Below are 14,890 nucleotides of genomic sequence, written 5' to 3'. Positions count from 1 at the left end.
TTCTCGACACGCGGTGAAGTGCGACGAGATCGTCGTCGCGAATCGATCACCAAGCGCGAACAACTACCGATCGCGACATTTTTATCGCATCGTCATACAAGCGAATATAAATTACTATAATTATAGTTTGTGCGCTTCAACGTAATTAAATGTACGCGCTCTGAGCCACGATGTCGATCGATACGTCCCACACGTGCGTCGTGCAACGAAAACCGCACGGTCACGTGCGGTTCATTCGACTCTCTCTCTCTCTTTCTCTCTCTCTCTCTCTCTCTCTCTCTGCTGGAACGCGCGCGTCAAGCCTGGAATTCCATTATTATGGCACAATAACTCTCAAGATTCGGCGAGCCGCGGAAGAAACATCGGCCGGCCGGCCGGCCGCGTAGTCTCGACATAATAGGATGCAATTTAGACGCGGTCAAAACAGACACTACCGCCGCGCGCGTGTCCTGCGAAGCGTAAATCATGGCGCGTAACTCTTCCACTTTGGAGCGGAAGGTTTGCGGGGGGTTGCGCGAGGAAAATGGAGGGTGGAAGTGCATATCTTAATTACAATATTCCCACGGGCGGGAATACGGGACCTTCGCCCGCGCTTCGCCGACCACCGCGCGCCCCTTTCGCGCCGCCACCCCTTCCCGCTACCGTCTTGCCCCTTAGCCTTTCCAGGCAGCTTGTAGGAATTTAATTAATTTGCCAGTGGCGAGCAGGCTTGCTCCTTGTCGCCACTCTGAAATATTGTATCCTTCCCATCGTTTAAAAGCCGAGCCAACCGAGTCGAGTGCACCCTCACCTTTGCCCATCGTGTTCGCAATCTGCGCGCCATTACCGTTGCCTCTTCGTTTATCACCTCCCCCGTCCCTCTAATCCGCCCCCTCTGTCTTTCCGACCGCGCCGAATTTACTAATCAAGTGTGTCGCGGCTTTATTATATACGAGAAATAGCCGAGACACACACAGTTGTGGCTCGAATATGTACAAGCGGGAAAATATATATATATATATATATGCATCTACTCGTTCTGACTAAAACTTTCGTCGTGGTGTGCTTGTCGAGCCTCCTCTTTTGGCGAATAATAACCGGAAGTTTCCGCGAGAGGGAAGTTTTCGAGATTTCGCAGAAACCGAAACACTTGAGCAACTTGAGCAACTTTCGCCAACCCCCAAAGATTCGCTCGGGAATATGCCACGCGGTCGACAAAGTGGAAACGCACCAGCGTGTTCCGAAAATCTTGCGAATTAGCGGCAATTACAACACACAGATGCGAAACTAACGAAACGAAGCTGTTATCGAACGATTTTGGAAAAGTTTGTGGATTTTCACGTTAATTTCACGCGAGAGAAGAGATTTTGATTTAAATAAAAATTTTCGCGCAAAAAATAAAAATGACGAATATAAATCACGCGACGGCAAGAAATTTGTATTCTTTGCGAATGTAAAATTGCGTCGTTCAAAATTTTCGTCACCCGCAGATACGCGCTCGTTTGTCTGATTAACAAAAGCGAGTCTTCGAACGACTACTTCGAACGCGCTCTGCTTATATCTCAAAACAAAAACAATATAAAATAACGTCTCTGAAAAAGATGATTTCTAAAAAGAAACTTCAACTTGATTTTTCAATTCGGCGTCTGAGAAAATTTAATTTCGAATCGCGCGAAAACGACGGTGAGCGGTTGCGAACGTGTATGAAGACGCGCCCAGGACTAATCGATAGCGCTTGTTAGTTCTGCCTCTACATCAGTCTGTACATATTTACTTGTGTATGACTTCGTGCTTGATGCACCCTTCGTATCGCGGTTGAGGTATTGCGCGTGCTATACGCCTAAATTGCCATGCGCATGTTTAAGCTCTGCCGGATAGCATTGCGCGATATTGGAAATTACATTGACGCGATTCATGTTGATAGAATATAAACCCCCGAGTTCCATCACCCTCAATAGAATATATTATACGGTGTTACATTCTCACGTGCGGAACACGCTGCGCTCACTCTCTCTCTCTCTCTCTCTCTCTCTCTCTCTCTCTCTCTCTTTCTCTCTCGAAAGACTCGAGCGAGAGTTCCAAGTTTCCACGCACACACGAGTACGTATCTACCACTACGCAACCGTATATCGCATTTGTGAATGTGTCTAGAAAAACAAAAAATTTCATACGCAAACTTATGGTTTCTCTCTTCAAAATAAGCTTCCAATGGCTCTTTCATCAAGAGAGCGACGAAGAAAAAAGAACTTTTTTACCAGCGCGATACACATTTTGTAATGAAGAAAGCTGTCAATTGCAAGTCATCGGACTTTGTTGACTGATTTATCATCGTTGCGTCGATTTCAGGAGAGGAGATCGGGCGAACGCTAAAGTGCGGATTTAACGGTAAAAAAAAAAAAAAAAAAAAAACAATCGCTTAACCCCTAGACGAAACCCGCGGAACCCCCGGGCTTAGAGATGATGGACGCGTAAACGCTGCCGACAACGACGACGACAACGACGACGAAAGATGGATGACGGAAGAAAAAAGCAAATATATAAGAGCTGGCCGCACCACGTTGAAAAGCCGAGAATCTCGACTCGTCCGCGAGTAAAAAACTCAACGTTGGATTGTCCGGAAAATCTTCCGGTCGCGCCATTAACGGTGATTTCTCTCCTAAGCCCACCACCTCGCATTCTCTCTCGTCGGTGTCAACTCCATTTCGACTCGTCAGGCCGTCATTCATCGATCACTCGAGACGCGGGGCTCTTCCCGCGAACGTTGTCCATTTTGCGTGTGTGTCTCTCACTCCCGGAAATCCCGCATCTCCACCCGCGCGTTTCCACACACACACGTGCGTCGCGTTTAAAGTGTCCCCCCACTTTGTGCTCGAACCCACACGGACAATAACGTCCATTAGAACGTCTACCGACGACCGCGCAACTCCGTGTAATATCTAATGAACATCTAATGGAGGTTCTGAATTAAGCGGTATGTTGTTCTCCGTGCGCGGGAACTTTATTAGTCGTAACTTTGAACACGGTATTATCCTCACACCGAAGACCTTTATTTCAAATGATGATAGTACATACATCTCATAGTTTTGTATTTATTTTACAACATACGTAAATAGACACAATGCGATGTCTCTCAATTCGTATCTCATGTTGTATTTCGTTTGAACGTCTGGTTGCGAGAAGGATGTGCGAGAAAATACGTGGACACAGCGCGGAGAGGCCAAAGGATCATCTTAAAGATGTTCGAAGGAACAGTAAGACGTTTTTTGGTCGTTAGAGACGTGTTCTTGTCTGGATATGTATTTTCGTCGAGAGCGCGCGTAGTCTCGACGAGAACGTCTCGCGAGAGAAGAAGCGGAATAGCATGAGCGAAAATCGTGAGCGAGACCAATTTATTTATTTAACGCCGCTAGTTGCTGCTTGCTAGTGAATTTTCACAACGCTGCCGCTGCCGTAACCATCCGCGACGACGGCATGTGTGCCATAGACTGATCCCGATCTAACGCCCAGTCGCAGACCTATCAGGCCCGAATTCGCGGCTACGACGTTCGTGGCAGCCACCGTGGATCCCGGGGCGTGGATCGGCTGCCTCACCAAGGGAACACTCAAGATGGCCTATAAATTCAATTACGTTAAGTCAAATATTACTTAAATTATTATTATTATTATTATGTATATGTGCGCAATATATAATTAAGAGAAACAAGTTTTGAGCCAATTTCCCGTTTTAAATTTAATATGCAGGGTCTTTCAGTATTGGACTTTCTTTGACAATTTCTTTTAACCGGAAAAAATCAACTCGTGAGAGAGAAAGAGAGAGAGAGAGAGAAGACGATTGAGTAAAGACTCTCGCGACTGATCTCTCCGGAGACTGGTGGACCGGAGGAAAAAGCGCTTGAAAAGTAACTGGATTACCAACCTGCGGGCGAACCGCAACGACGGCTGGCGCAGCTGCGGTGATGAGGGACGCCGGCGCTACGACGGGACGTACCGCCGCTGCAGCAGCGATCGGTGCAGCTGCGACAGCGGCGGTCCTGAGCGTGATGCTTGGGTCCCGTTGTACGACCGCGTTAAAACCGTTGATGGGATCGGCCGCGTAAGAGACGACGCGCCGGGAACCGTCGGGCTCGATTAAGCTGTAACTTCCCTGAACTACGTCGCCGTTGCGAGTTTCTTCCTGCGCCTTGTTGTCGCCTTGAAAAGTCCGTGTTTATAATACTCGAGCGAAAACTTATCTCGCGAAAAGAGAAGAAGAGACGTTTCCACTTTCCATTCATTGTCTCAACGATGTTTTAATTTAAGTTTCCGCGCGAAGTTTCCTGAATTCTAATTCGATAGAACCTCCGGATAGACAGATTCAACGCGAACAGCCGCGAATTAAGAGATATCGACAGGAATTCACTCAGCGAATTTGGGAAAACGTTCCGACTTAATTTTCTCGTAATTGTGTGAGAAGTTCTTCTCAAATCCAGAGAAGTGCTCGTTTTGCCGAGAGAAATACATCGGAATACATTATTTGTTTCGGTACACACTTAACTCCCAGAAAAAAAAAAAATCTAGTGAAGTTTCAATCAATTTTCAATCGGTAAAACTCCGCTTAAAAAATCACCGCTTCAGATCGTGTTCGGACAAAACGAAGAGATAAGAAATTGACGAATTATTAGAAACGTACCGGTGAGACCATCTGCCACGCTATAACCGAAGCTGTACCGCGGATGTGCGTCAAGGTTTTCGGTTCTGATGACCGTCGCAGCTGGCTGTTGCGCGACGGCTACTGCAGCTGCACCTGGACCAATGATCCCGGCACGAGCGACAGCCAATAAAGCGGCGAAATAGCCGATAATCTGCGCATCAGTAAAGAAATATCGGTATCTGTGCGATTTACTGAAATACTTTGACGAGTGAAAGTGTGAAATAAAAAAACATTTTTTTTTATCGCAAAATCTTTCCCAAAATTCAAGCTGCGCAAGTGTTCAAAGTGAACTCCCGAACTACGTTGTGTATTAAAAAAAATTAGAGAGTCAAAATTCTCAGCGTGGTATAAAATTTTATGTAAATGAAAAAAAAAAAAAAATTAGCAGCGATACAAGCGGCAAGATATAATGATGGTGACGTTACTTTGTAAGACATGACGATGATACCCCCGTTGATGTCTTCGGAACTCGTCGAGTGACTGCGTGCTTTCGACTTCGAGAGTCTAGATTTTATACCTAATTCAGTTCTCGACCAGTCACCCCCGCCCGTATCGGACGAGATAGGTGTTGCATCTCAATATCTTCCGCCCCACCTCGTTCGGGGTCAGTATGTGTGGTGCGCATTACTATGCGGATTATAGATAAAGTGTAACGCGCACGTACGGCCGAAGCGGACCGCGCGTATATATTTCGCGCGCGATATTACATACCGATGAAAATTCCAACAGCGTCATGTGAACTCAAGTGTATAAATATCTCTGATTAAAAAAGACGATAAAAGAAAAAAAACCGCACGCGCTTTCTGTTCAATTTAAAATTCTTTCGCGAGGAAAGAGAGTTAATATTTCCCCGGTAAAATTAAATCCGAATATGAAACTTTTTTGTTGACCGAGGGAAAATCTTTGTGTGGCATTATTTGTCTTTTGTAGCGCGCGACGTCATATCAAAGGATAGGTAATTAATTCTTGTTATCTAACGAAATAACGAAAACTCGCAAAAGAGAGCAATTAAATAAATACTTTGTGCGTCGCGTGATAAAACGCAACATGCTCAAAAACGTCCTTCCGTTGTTTTTTTTTTTTTTGTTTTTTGTTTTTGTTTCACGACGATACTCAAACAAATTTTTATTGTTCAAACAAAAACCAAGAATTAACAAAATTGTAAAAAATATTTCCGTAAAAAATACTCGTATTGATCATCTTTGTCAAAAAATTTTGGAATTTTTATCAATACTCGTGTTTTTTTTTCTCCGAAGAAATTAAAATCTCTTTGTTGTGAAAGTCATTTGCGAAAAATAAAAATTTATCTCATCTCTCGCGCAACAAATTTTTATTTCGCATCGCACGACCGCGAGGTTGCTGCTCGATACCACCTCGCTGACCTGTAACCCAATACATCGGTTCCAAGGTGGTCCGGCACGAGTGCGATCCTATTATTCAGCAAACGATGTAAGTTAATAATCGATATCATTGCGACACACACATTGGGTAAGAAAATCTCGTCCTTAGAAAGCCGAGGGTCGGATACACTTTTGACTAAACGCCGGTATACGCGTCTGGCTTCCTATATAGGTCAAGTGAGTCTGGTAAGTAATTCGAGGATTCACCTGAGGAGTCGTGTGAGCTGGTAATTCTACCTGCGTTAATCCACGCGCGTGTGTGCGCGCATACAGTCGGGTACACGCGCGCATATTGAGTGTCTGAGCGCTCGACGACTCACCTGAAGTGGCGGATCCATCGTTAAAGGTTTCGCGTTTCGTGGAAATATGAGGAAAATTGGCAGGAAAATGTAGAAATAAAAAAAACATTGCAACTATATAGTAGAGAAACACCATTTTAATACTTTACACATCCTTTGACGGAGTGAACTCCACACGTTTTACACACATACCGCCGTATATTATATATATATATTCGTGTCTTTTTTGTTCGACTTGTAGCAAAAAAAAAACGAACTTCGAAAAGTCGCGAACGGCGTGCGCAGATCCGGAGCGTTGTAAGAAAAAACTGCACTAAGAAACTCGTTTAGACCTAGGGTGTGGTGTTACCCTCGTACAAAATTACGATAATCTGCAAGAGCCGTGCGTGGTGTCAGCACATCGCGAAGGGAGAGATGTATATATACTCGATAAGCTTTATCAGCGGAGCCCGCACAAGCGGGGGCCTCTTCCAATCGAAATCCTCCAAAACAGTATCCGCTTGATACACTATATCGCGTCTGTCAGTGAACACTGGAGGATCGGCGAGTTGGCGTGTGTTACACCGAGAAAACCCATCTCGCGAGATCTTCACGCTATATGCAGGGCTACGCTAAAATTTCTCAAAACGTAAGTCGCGGAAATGAGGACGTGTGCAAGCAAACAGCAGAATCGACCGCGGTGCGACAAAAATCGCATCTTCCCAGCGGATCTCTCGAATTAGGAAGTAGGAAAAAAAACACAAAAAAACTACATATGCGCGCCAATTAACGCGAGAAATATAGAAAAAACATTTTGTTCTCTTTACACAGTCGCGTAGACCGTGGCAGTGCTCGCTTGGGAGATAAAAAAAAAAAATAGAAAAGAAAGTCAGGTCGAAAGTGTGTTTCACTGAAATATTACGCGTGTGCGTATGTATTTGTGTTACTTTTTTTTTCATCACTGCATTATTATTAATATTAGCATCAATACACAATACTTCTCTCGGTAAGTGAAAAAGAAACAAAACTTTCTCTCGTGTATCGGGAGAAGTTGTTAATAAGATTAATCGCATTACGTAATATTTATAAAGAGGCAGCGCGCTCGCTCGCGCGCGCGCGGGTCGTATGTTCTCGTTACATTTTAATCGCGTCTAAAAGTATATTTATGTAAAAAAAAAGAAAAAAAAAGAAAAAAAAAATGGAAATGTCTTTTTCATAGAGTTTCTCTACCCGTCACCTATAACAGGCCACTCTTTCGCGCAAAGGAATTAAGTTTTTTATACTTAGCTATTCACACACACGCATATACACACACACACGCACACACACACGATTTTCTCTCTGAGTGTTTTTTTTTTTTTTTTTTTTTCAACACTGTTAGGTGTGTTTCCTCTTAAATCTCTCGTTAATCGCCTTATACATGTAATTAATAATTGTTAATATATAATTATATAAAATTTAACTTATATAGCGTCATAAAATTACACAAGTATGATATAAATTAAATTGTATATAATTATATAAATCATTTATTTACCTCGAGTATAAATTATTAATCGATGCGATTAGAAGCGTAACAAAAGTGAAAATCGACCTCCGAAGCGGACACGTGTCATTCAGCCTTTCTTTCGATATTTACTTTATATATATGTGTGTGTATATATATATATATCTTGGCTATATAATTCTTCTTAATAATTTCTAATTAAACTAACACAAATTTTCTGACAATTGACAAGAGATTTATTTGAGAGAATTTCCTAGATGTTATTTCGTCGGAAATAACACCTACGAAATTGAACTGTTGACCCGCAACCGCTCGAGAGTTAAATTTGTGCGTAATCGTAAACTAAGTTTGATTACTATCGTACCGTTTCACAAATCTGCGAGATACTTTGTTTTTCGCACAATATCATATATATATATATATATAATTATCATATTTATATATATTTATGTATATATATAAATACGTCAAAATATTTCTTAAAGAAATATATATATCTTTCTTTTAAACAATCAAATTTACGATCAATATTCACGCCTCGCACACAAATACAATAGTTGATCTCTATTATGTGATCGCATGTACAATATAAATAAAAAAAAAAAAAAGAAAAAAAAAGTATATCTATGATTTTTTTTCTGTCATAGAGGAAACGTACGGCGCAATTTGCAAAACGGATTAACAAAATTGTGATCATATCATTATACATACATGTAACAACGCACACATACAAAAATGTTTCTCTGTGTTTTCAAACAAATGCGTTAGACGTTATTTTACGTTGTGTATTACACAATACACGACGTATGTATTACATAATAAACTAATATGTACGTCAAAGCAAAAAGTATTAAATAAATTAATGTCTCCGAGTATACAAATTTGCTCAGATATTTAGATTCTCAAATATTTCGTTTCATCATCGAGAAAACCCTCGACGAATTTTTAACGTCTCGTCGTTTTTACGCGCGACGTGTGTTTACGACACACGCAAAAAATACATGCGTGCGTTTTTGTTTGACAAAATGAGCAAAAAAAAAAAATATTACATGCTAAATTATTATTTTGAAAAGTAATTACAGGCATTTCTAATTATATGAACTTCAAACGTAAGCGTAATTATAGTATACATGTAAACGCTGATTTTTTTATATGCTAGTTTTTTTTTTGTTTTAGTATTGTCCTTATCGAGAAATGGCAGATATCGTCACACGTATCTCGCCTAAATATTTTCAGTTATAGAGCATTACCGCGCATATTCGCGGTAACGCCCACGGTTAAAGTATTTTATAACAATAATTTATTCTCCTCGCTGGCATGTTATATTATATAAACTATAGACGCGCTTTAAGCACTTTCTAACGCGAGCACGAAATAAATAAACTTCCCCATCCTCTTTTTCTCTATAATTCCTTACTCTAAAAAAAAAAAAAAATGAGCATCGAATACTCATCAGTGAACTGTGTTAATGGCATCGGTACTCGGTGTGAAACTCGAAGTAAAATGAACAATATTACAAACAAATAATATTATAAAATTTAATTGATTTTCGTCATCTGCCTTTTTTCTGCGAAATTTTCAGATTTCCAGAGAATTTCTCTCAGCGTTCTCGCGCATTTCTCTCTCAGCACGCACTATAATAACAATAACACTATTCGGTATATGTTCCCTGTAACACCATAGCGGCTATAACTTGAAAAAGTGCGCTTGAAGGGGATGTTTTGCATTTATTCTCGTTTCAGGCATAATATATGCGGGTTTCTTGCACAAGCTATCATGGTTTTTTTTTTTTCGTTAATAAAGCTATTACAATCGGAACGGCGCGCGTTGTTCGATCGGCGTGGGTTTTCCCTTCCGTGTGTTTGGGGTCGTTCCCGATACCGATGTGTCAGAAGCTCCGGAGGGTTTTCTCGATAATTTCGAAGACGGCGGTAGCGGTGTGCTGGATCCACTGGACGGCGTGCGTACCCTGAAACAAACAACCACCGTGCGTGCAAACGCAATGTCTATGCGACACGTCTCCTTTCAACGCCGACGAAGCCGCTCAAAATGCAAACACATCGACACCTTCTTCTTGGACAAGATTTTCAGCGAAGAACAAAAAGAAACGAAAATAATAATTAAAAATGATGTTTACCTAGCTTGCTTAACAGCTGTTGGTATGTTAGTTGCAGAGTTCGTGCACACGGAACTGCTCCTGGCATTGTGAAACAAATCTTTTGTTAGTTGACGTTGAAAAATGTAAAATGCTCACAATCACACAAACACTTGTAAAAGAACGTCACGACCCATTAGCTAACACATACAAGTACCAATGTTGCTTGACAGAATTATACCGGTTAGAGAAGAGAAAACAAAAAAGATTGATTGTGAGATGATGCAAAAAGCCGAACTTCAATTAAAGAAAAATAAAAAACGAGAGCCATGCGATGACGACTGCGAAACTCAGGTGTTAGCGTGAAATGGGTGTAAAAGCAAAACACAAAAATGGTGTCTTGAATAACAATATCAAGTAAGAGATGAAAAATGCAATACGTGAAAAATTATATTGAGAACGTGAGAAGAAAAAGAAAACAAGTTAAAACATGTAAAAGCCCAAGAGTTCAGCCATACCCAGAATCAGTAGAAATTGTAGAATGGTTGCTATGTGTTGAGTGTGTCGACATATTGCTGGTGGTCGACTGAGGAGATTTAATATCCACTCCCACATACACGGGTATCCTAGAGCGGCTAAGGCATTACCATCATGTTATTGCCCAATATATTTCACGAGTATACGTACGTGTGTGAGTGTATGACAATGAAATTTCGTATAGTGAAAATGAGATACGAAAATTACAGAGAACGGAAAAGGGAGCCAACGAAACAGAAGCCTTGTGAAAGGTAAAATAAAACAAATAATAAAGTTAAAAGAAAAATAAAGTTAAAAAAGAAAACAAAGATGAATAAAAAAAACTCAATATATCACCGTCACCACGACCAAAACCATCATTTTTTTTCTTTTTTTTTTTTTTTAATTAAGCTATTGCCCTAAACCAGAGCCTTCTAACCGATCGCGTGACTGCATAGAAATCTTATGGCGTAAACTGCACGCCGTGCGCGAGGTTGGAAGGATCTGCCCTAAACCACAAAACACCATACAAGATTCTATTTCGCGCTTTGCATTTTATGTCTTACTGCAAATTTTTATTATCGTTACAAAGTGAAATAGCAAGTATAGAATGCAAAACGCAGAATAAAAGCCGAATTGCTTCCCTGAACCAGTTTTTTTTTTTTTTTACTTGAAGTTGCCAATTCGTTAATCTGCTTTACCTGATAGGTGTTCCGACACCAGTCAGGGTTGGAATGCTCGAAGCTCTATGGATTGAGCCAAACCTAAAAAATGTTGTTAACCAGATCTGTTAATGATTATTAAAATTATAATCGATCGAGATTAGTCGCGTAAAAATGTTTTGCGGTTAACGCGAGATGTATAACTGTAGGTTCGATCAATCGATATGTGTATCGCGTTATAAATTCTGTTGTACATTCTTTATCATGACGGTATATTTTACGTGATGCGTGTCAAATGTATGTAGTAAAATCGTAAAATTAAAAAAAAAACAGAAAAAAATCGAAAATTCAAAACAAGAAGGGCAAAACTCATTCGATAAACAAAGAAATAAAAAAGAGCTCATCGATTCCTTCAGAGAAAGAAACATATCATTCTTCGAACCATTGCAATCGGTTTGATGTAAAGTTTCAGTTTAGAATACTACCACTTGATTGTCGTTAATTTATGCACACGTTATACAATTATGTGTAATTGGTTATGCGTATTTCTATGTAGAGGCACACTAATGCGAGTTAGTTTGATGATTTATTTTCAAGGTGTTTCAGCGGGAATATCAAAGACTACAAACCTAGATGGCACTCCGCTTGCAGGACTGATCAAACCTGTCGGAGTGCGCGGCCGGGAACTCGAACCGTTCATCGGAGTTGTGAGTTTCCTACCGGATATACTGTTGTGTCTACTCGACGTCGGAGTATTGCCGGAGCCAGTCAAGACGGTTCTTCGCGGAATGCGACTCGGGGTGCACGAATCGTCTGCAAAGAGATTTGTAACTCTTTATAATCATGGACACCAAAAAAGAAAATCAAAAATATGTCATAAAACTATTAAATTTTCGTACCATCCAACGACTGCGTCGATCCGTACCGACTAGGCGGTTTACTTCCTTGTCTACTGGCAGGTCGGCTGCTCGGTCTACTAGCAGGTCGGGAGGCAGGTCTTGAGGTTGGCCTGCTAGATGGACGGCTACCACCTGCAAAACATCGAAGCGCGATAAATTGTAAAATCAAGTGTCTTCATTAATTGCAATACAGTTCCAGAGGCTTAAAACGACAATTTACCAGGCGTCACGGTAGATCTGTAAGACGTGCTGGTTTTCCTAGCGGATATCTTGAAGGAACTTTCGTTGTCGCTAAGGCTATCGGGTGTGCCGGCGCTCAAGGACGAACGAGAAGCTCGGGATTGACCCATGGGCACGCTGCGAGCACTGCGTTCTCTTACCTAGACGAAGGGAGAGTTTCACTGATGAGATACACGCGTACAATAATTTTGTGAGAAAACAGAAGAAGCCATTGTTTACAGCTAATTCGCGTAGCGAATTATCAGTTTGACTATAAAGTGAAATAATTTGTTACGCGTTCTCTGCCGCTATAAATCAACAATTAATGATTAAAAAGTCCAAATTTTTTGCTGTGCGCAACATGAAAAAACGTGTTTTCGACAAGTATATTTCTCAAAGCTGTTGAAGAACGCAGGAGGATCTTTGCTGCCGTTAATCTAAACAACTATTGTAGCTTCATCTCTTCACGAACAGTGTATTTAAGTGAAATTAAAACACACTAGAAAAAAAAACTACTGGATGTAAAAAAACAAAATAGATTTTAATTACGAAGCAATTCGCTTTTGTGCACAGACTACTGAAAGTGTACGCCGGTCTGCGGCGTTCCTTGTGTTTATCGGAGGCGTTCGCGAAATATATATAATATTGAAATATCGAGATTGAAAACGCAAAGAATAATAAAATTAAAACAGCTACCATTCGAGCCAAAAAATCGAGCGACAAGTCAAGCAAAGTGTGTCCATGCAAACTTACCAGAAGAAGTTGGGAGAGATACAGTAGTTTATGGTGATTCGAGGTATCTCCGATCAATGCCACTACGCACGCAGCAAGTATACAGTATACACGAAATTTGTTATGCATATTTCCATATGTTCAGTCAACAATTAACTACGTATCCCCCGATATTCGTTTTTTGTTGCAACGGACGTAAAAAAAAAAAGAAACGTTTTTATTCTTGCAAATTTATTTGTAAATTTAAGTTTTGTTATTTCGTCAGAACAAAATTTCTGCAACTCTCCTTCTCGACATAACAAGAGGAGAAGAACAAAAAATAAAATTACGAAAATCGGAAAACTAAGTTTGTGAAACGTTGTTTGTTTTCTCGCGCGAGCTTGTTATTCGAAATTTTACACAATTTTGTATGTTACAACTGTAATACATTCAAAAAAAAAACGAGACGGATATCAGTGAAGAAAGAATTTACACACGAGTGTGACACAAAAAATGGATTGTGTCATTCTCTAACGAGGGTAGGGGACAGGGACAAGACAATCAGAGGCGTCTCCAATAATAATTCTGATCAAATCAGAATCAGACGATCAACTAAAAAAAGAAAAAAAATCAAATACGACGAAAATGTGATGAATGATGCAGAGGGCGCGGGGAAGTGCTACATTCCGCAAAATTTGGGACGCGTGTCTCTTATTTCTTAGTTCATTCATTTTCACCGCTTGCTTGCTTATTCTCAAATTTGTGACGCGGTTTTTAAATTTTAACATGCATTCAAACACACATCACCTTGATTGTAATCAGAAGCTCTTGCAAAATTCGGAGATTATGAATAATCGCTCGTTATGATGTTATTTGAAATCATTGAAAACAAAAACAAATGTTTCCGGCGATTATGCATAATTAAAATAAATCACGTTCAATCGAAATTTCTATACACATAACCAGCGAAAGAGAGAAAGCAGAGGTACAATGATAGTCTACAAAAAAAAAAATAACACACACCGTTGATCCGACTCGAGTCACGAAAGGTGTCAAAAGTATCGTGGCTGCACTCAAAAACCCAAACTCAAGTGTGTGTATGTGTGTGTGTGTGTGTGTTCGTCAATGCACAAGACAACACGAAAAAAAACGGCAATAGAAAAAATTTCGTTATTTACCCAATGATAAGAGGGGGCGTGCATGTGTAGGGGATACGAGCACGGGAGGTCCTCCTTTTGCCTCACATTCTCAAATATCGGCATCAGCTGGCTCATAAACTCCTCCGCTACGCCACAAACGAAAATGTTTAGCTTCTTCTCATGCAATTTATTACATTTCGATCCCTTTTTATCGGGAAAACTCACTCGGTCGAGTGACATTTATGTGTTCCTGAAACGAACAGGCTATCTCTCCACGCTAAAAATGATATGACACCTATGACTCCAAATGCCTCTGATCGCACAACGATCGATTTGACATAAGTCGTACAAAAAAATTGCGTTTTCCGCAATCTGTTGCAAAACGCAACGTTTCTATAAAAATCTCCGTAGATTTTTCATGAAAATGATCATGAGGGAACGAGGGGGGGGGGGGTGTTTCTCGTCGCGAAAGCGCATGAGGGGGGTCGGAAAGGGAATTGCGGAGAAGTAGGCAAGAGAATTAAAACGAAATCGCATCTCCTGAGGTTGGACGAAGAAGTTCAAAAACTTTTTTTTTGTCTTTGGTCTTGATCGCTTTTGAGACGATCGACCGCGTTGATGAGAGTAAGCGTCATCTAAATTCTGCTTCTACGTGTCCAACAAACAACTGTCTGGAAACTTGCCATGCTCATGCGAAAGTCAAACTGCTAGATTTGACAAATTGTGGGAAAATGACAAATTAACGTACTTACGTGGATCGTCGACGAATGCGGACAGACATCGATCGGAGGTGTC

At 40.7% G+C, this 14,890-nt stretch overlaps 2 protein-coding genes across 2 annotated transcripts in view; both read right to left on the bottom strand.

The window, feature by feature from the left end:
• Positions 1-3,352: 3,352 nt before the first annotated feature.
• On the bottom strand, positions 3,353-6,407 carry LOC109854251 (larval cuticle protein A2B-like). The gene is made up of 4 exons (XM_020427141.1): positions 6,390-6,407; positions 4,649-4,820; positions 3,896-4,170; positions 3,353-3,591 (listed from the first exon to the last, which is right to left on the bottom strand). The coding sequence occupies exons 1-4, from the start codon at positions 6,405-6,407 to the stop codon at positions 3,400-3,402; spliced, it is 657 nt and encodes a 218-aa protein (XP_020282730.1). The 3' UTR covers positions 3,353-3,399.
• Positions 6,408-7,252: 845 nt separating this feature from the next.
• Positions 7,253-14,890, bottom strand: part of LOC109854250 (microtubule-actin cross-linking factor 1) — a 94,053-nt gene continuing 86,415 nt past the window's right edge. Inside the window, exons 33-40 of the mRNA XM_020427140.1 lie at positions 14,135-14,241; positions 12,247-12,406; positions 12,027-12,158; positions 11,757-11,940; positions 11,167-11,229; positions 10,468-10,584; positions 9,992-10,051; positions 7,253-9,823 (exon numbers count right to left, since the gene is read on the bottom strand). Coding sequence (XP_020282729.1) covers positions 9,661-9,823; positions 9,992-10,051; positions 10,468-10,584; positions 11,167-11,229; positions 11,757-11,940; positions 12,027-12,158; positions 12,247-12,406; positions 14,135-14,241 — 986 coding nt within the window. The 3' untranslated portion in view covers positions 7,253-9,660. The remainder of the gene's footprint in view (positions 9,824-9,991; positions 10,052-10,467; positions 10,585-11,166; positions 11,230-11,756; positions 11,941-12,026; positions 12,159-12,246; positions 12,407-14,134; positions 14,242-14,890) is intronic.

The sequence above is a fragment of the Pseudomyrmex gracilis genome, unplaced genomic scaffold, assembly GCF_002006095.1.
Source record: "Pseudomyrmex gracilis isolate BER0280 unplaced genomic scaffold, ASM200609v1 scaffold_62, whole genome shotgun sequence".
Classification (NCBI taxonomy): Eukaryota; Metazoa; Arthropoda; class Insecta; order Hymenoptera; family Formicidae; genus Pseudomyrmex; species Pseudomyrmex gracilis.
This window is presented reverse-complemented; position numbering and strand designations above follow the sequence as displayed.

What these genes read in the sequence shown, in the direction of transcription:
- LOC109854251 (XM_020427141.1), bottom strand. An exon ending in CGTGGCAGATGGTCTCACCG is followed by an intron (nt 4,171 to 4,648) that starts GTACGTTTCTAA and finishes GGACTTTTCAAG; the next exon opens with GCGACAACAAGGCGCAGGAA. An exon ending in TCGTTGCGGTTCGCCCGCAG is followed by an intron (nt 3,592 to 3,895) that starts GTTGGTAATCCA and finishes TTGAATTTATAG; the next exon opens with GCCATCTTGAGTGTTCCCTT.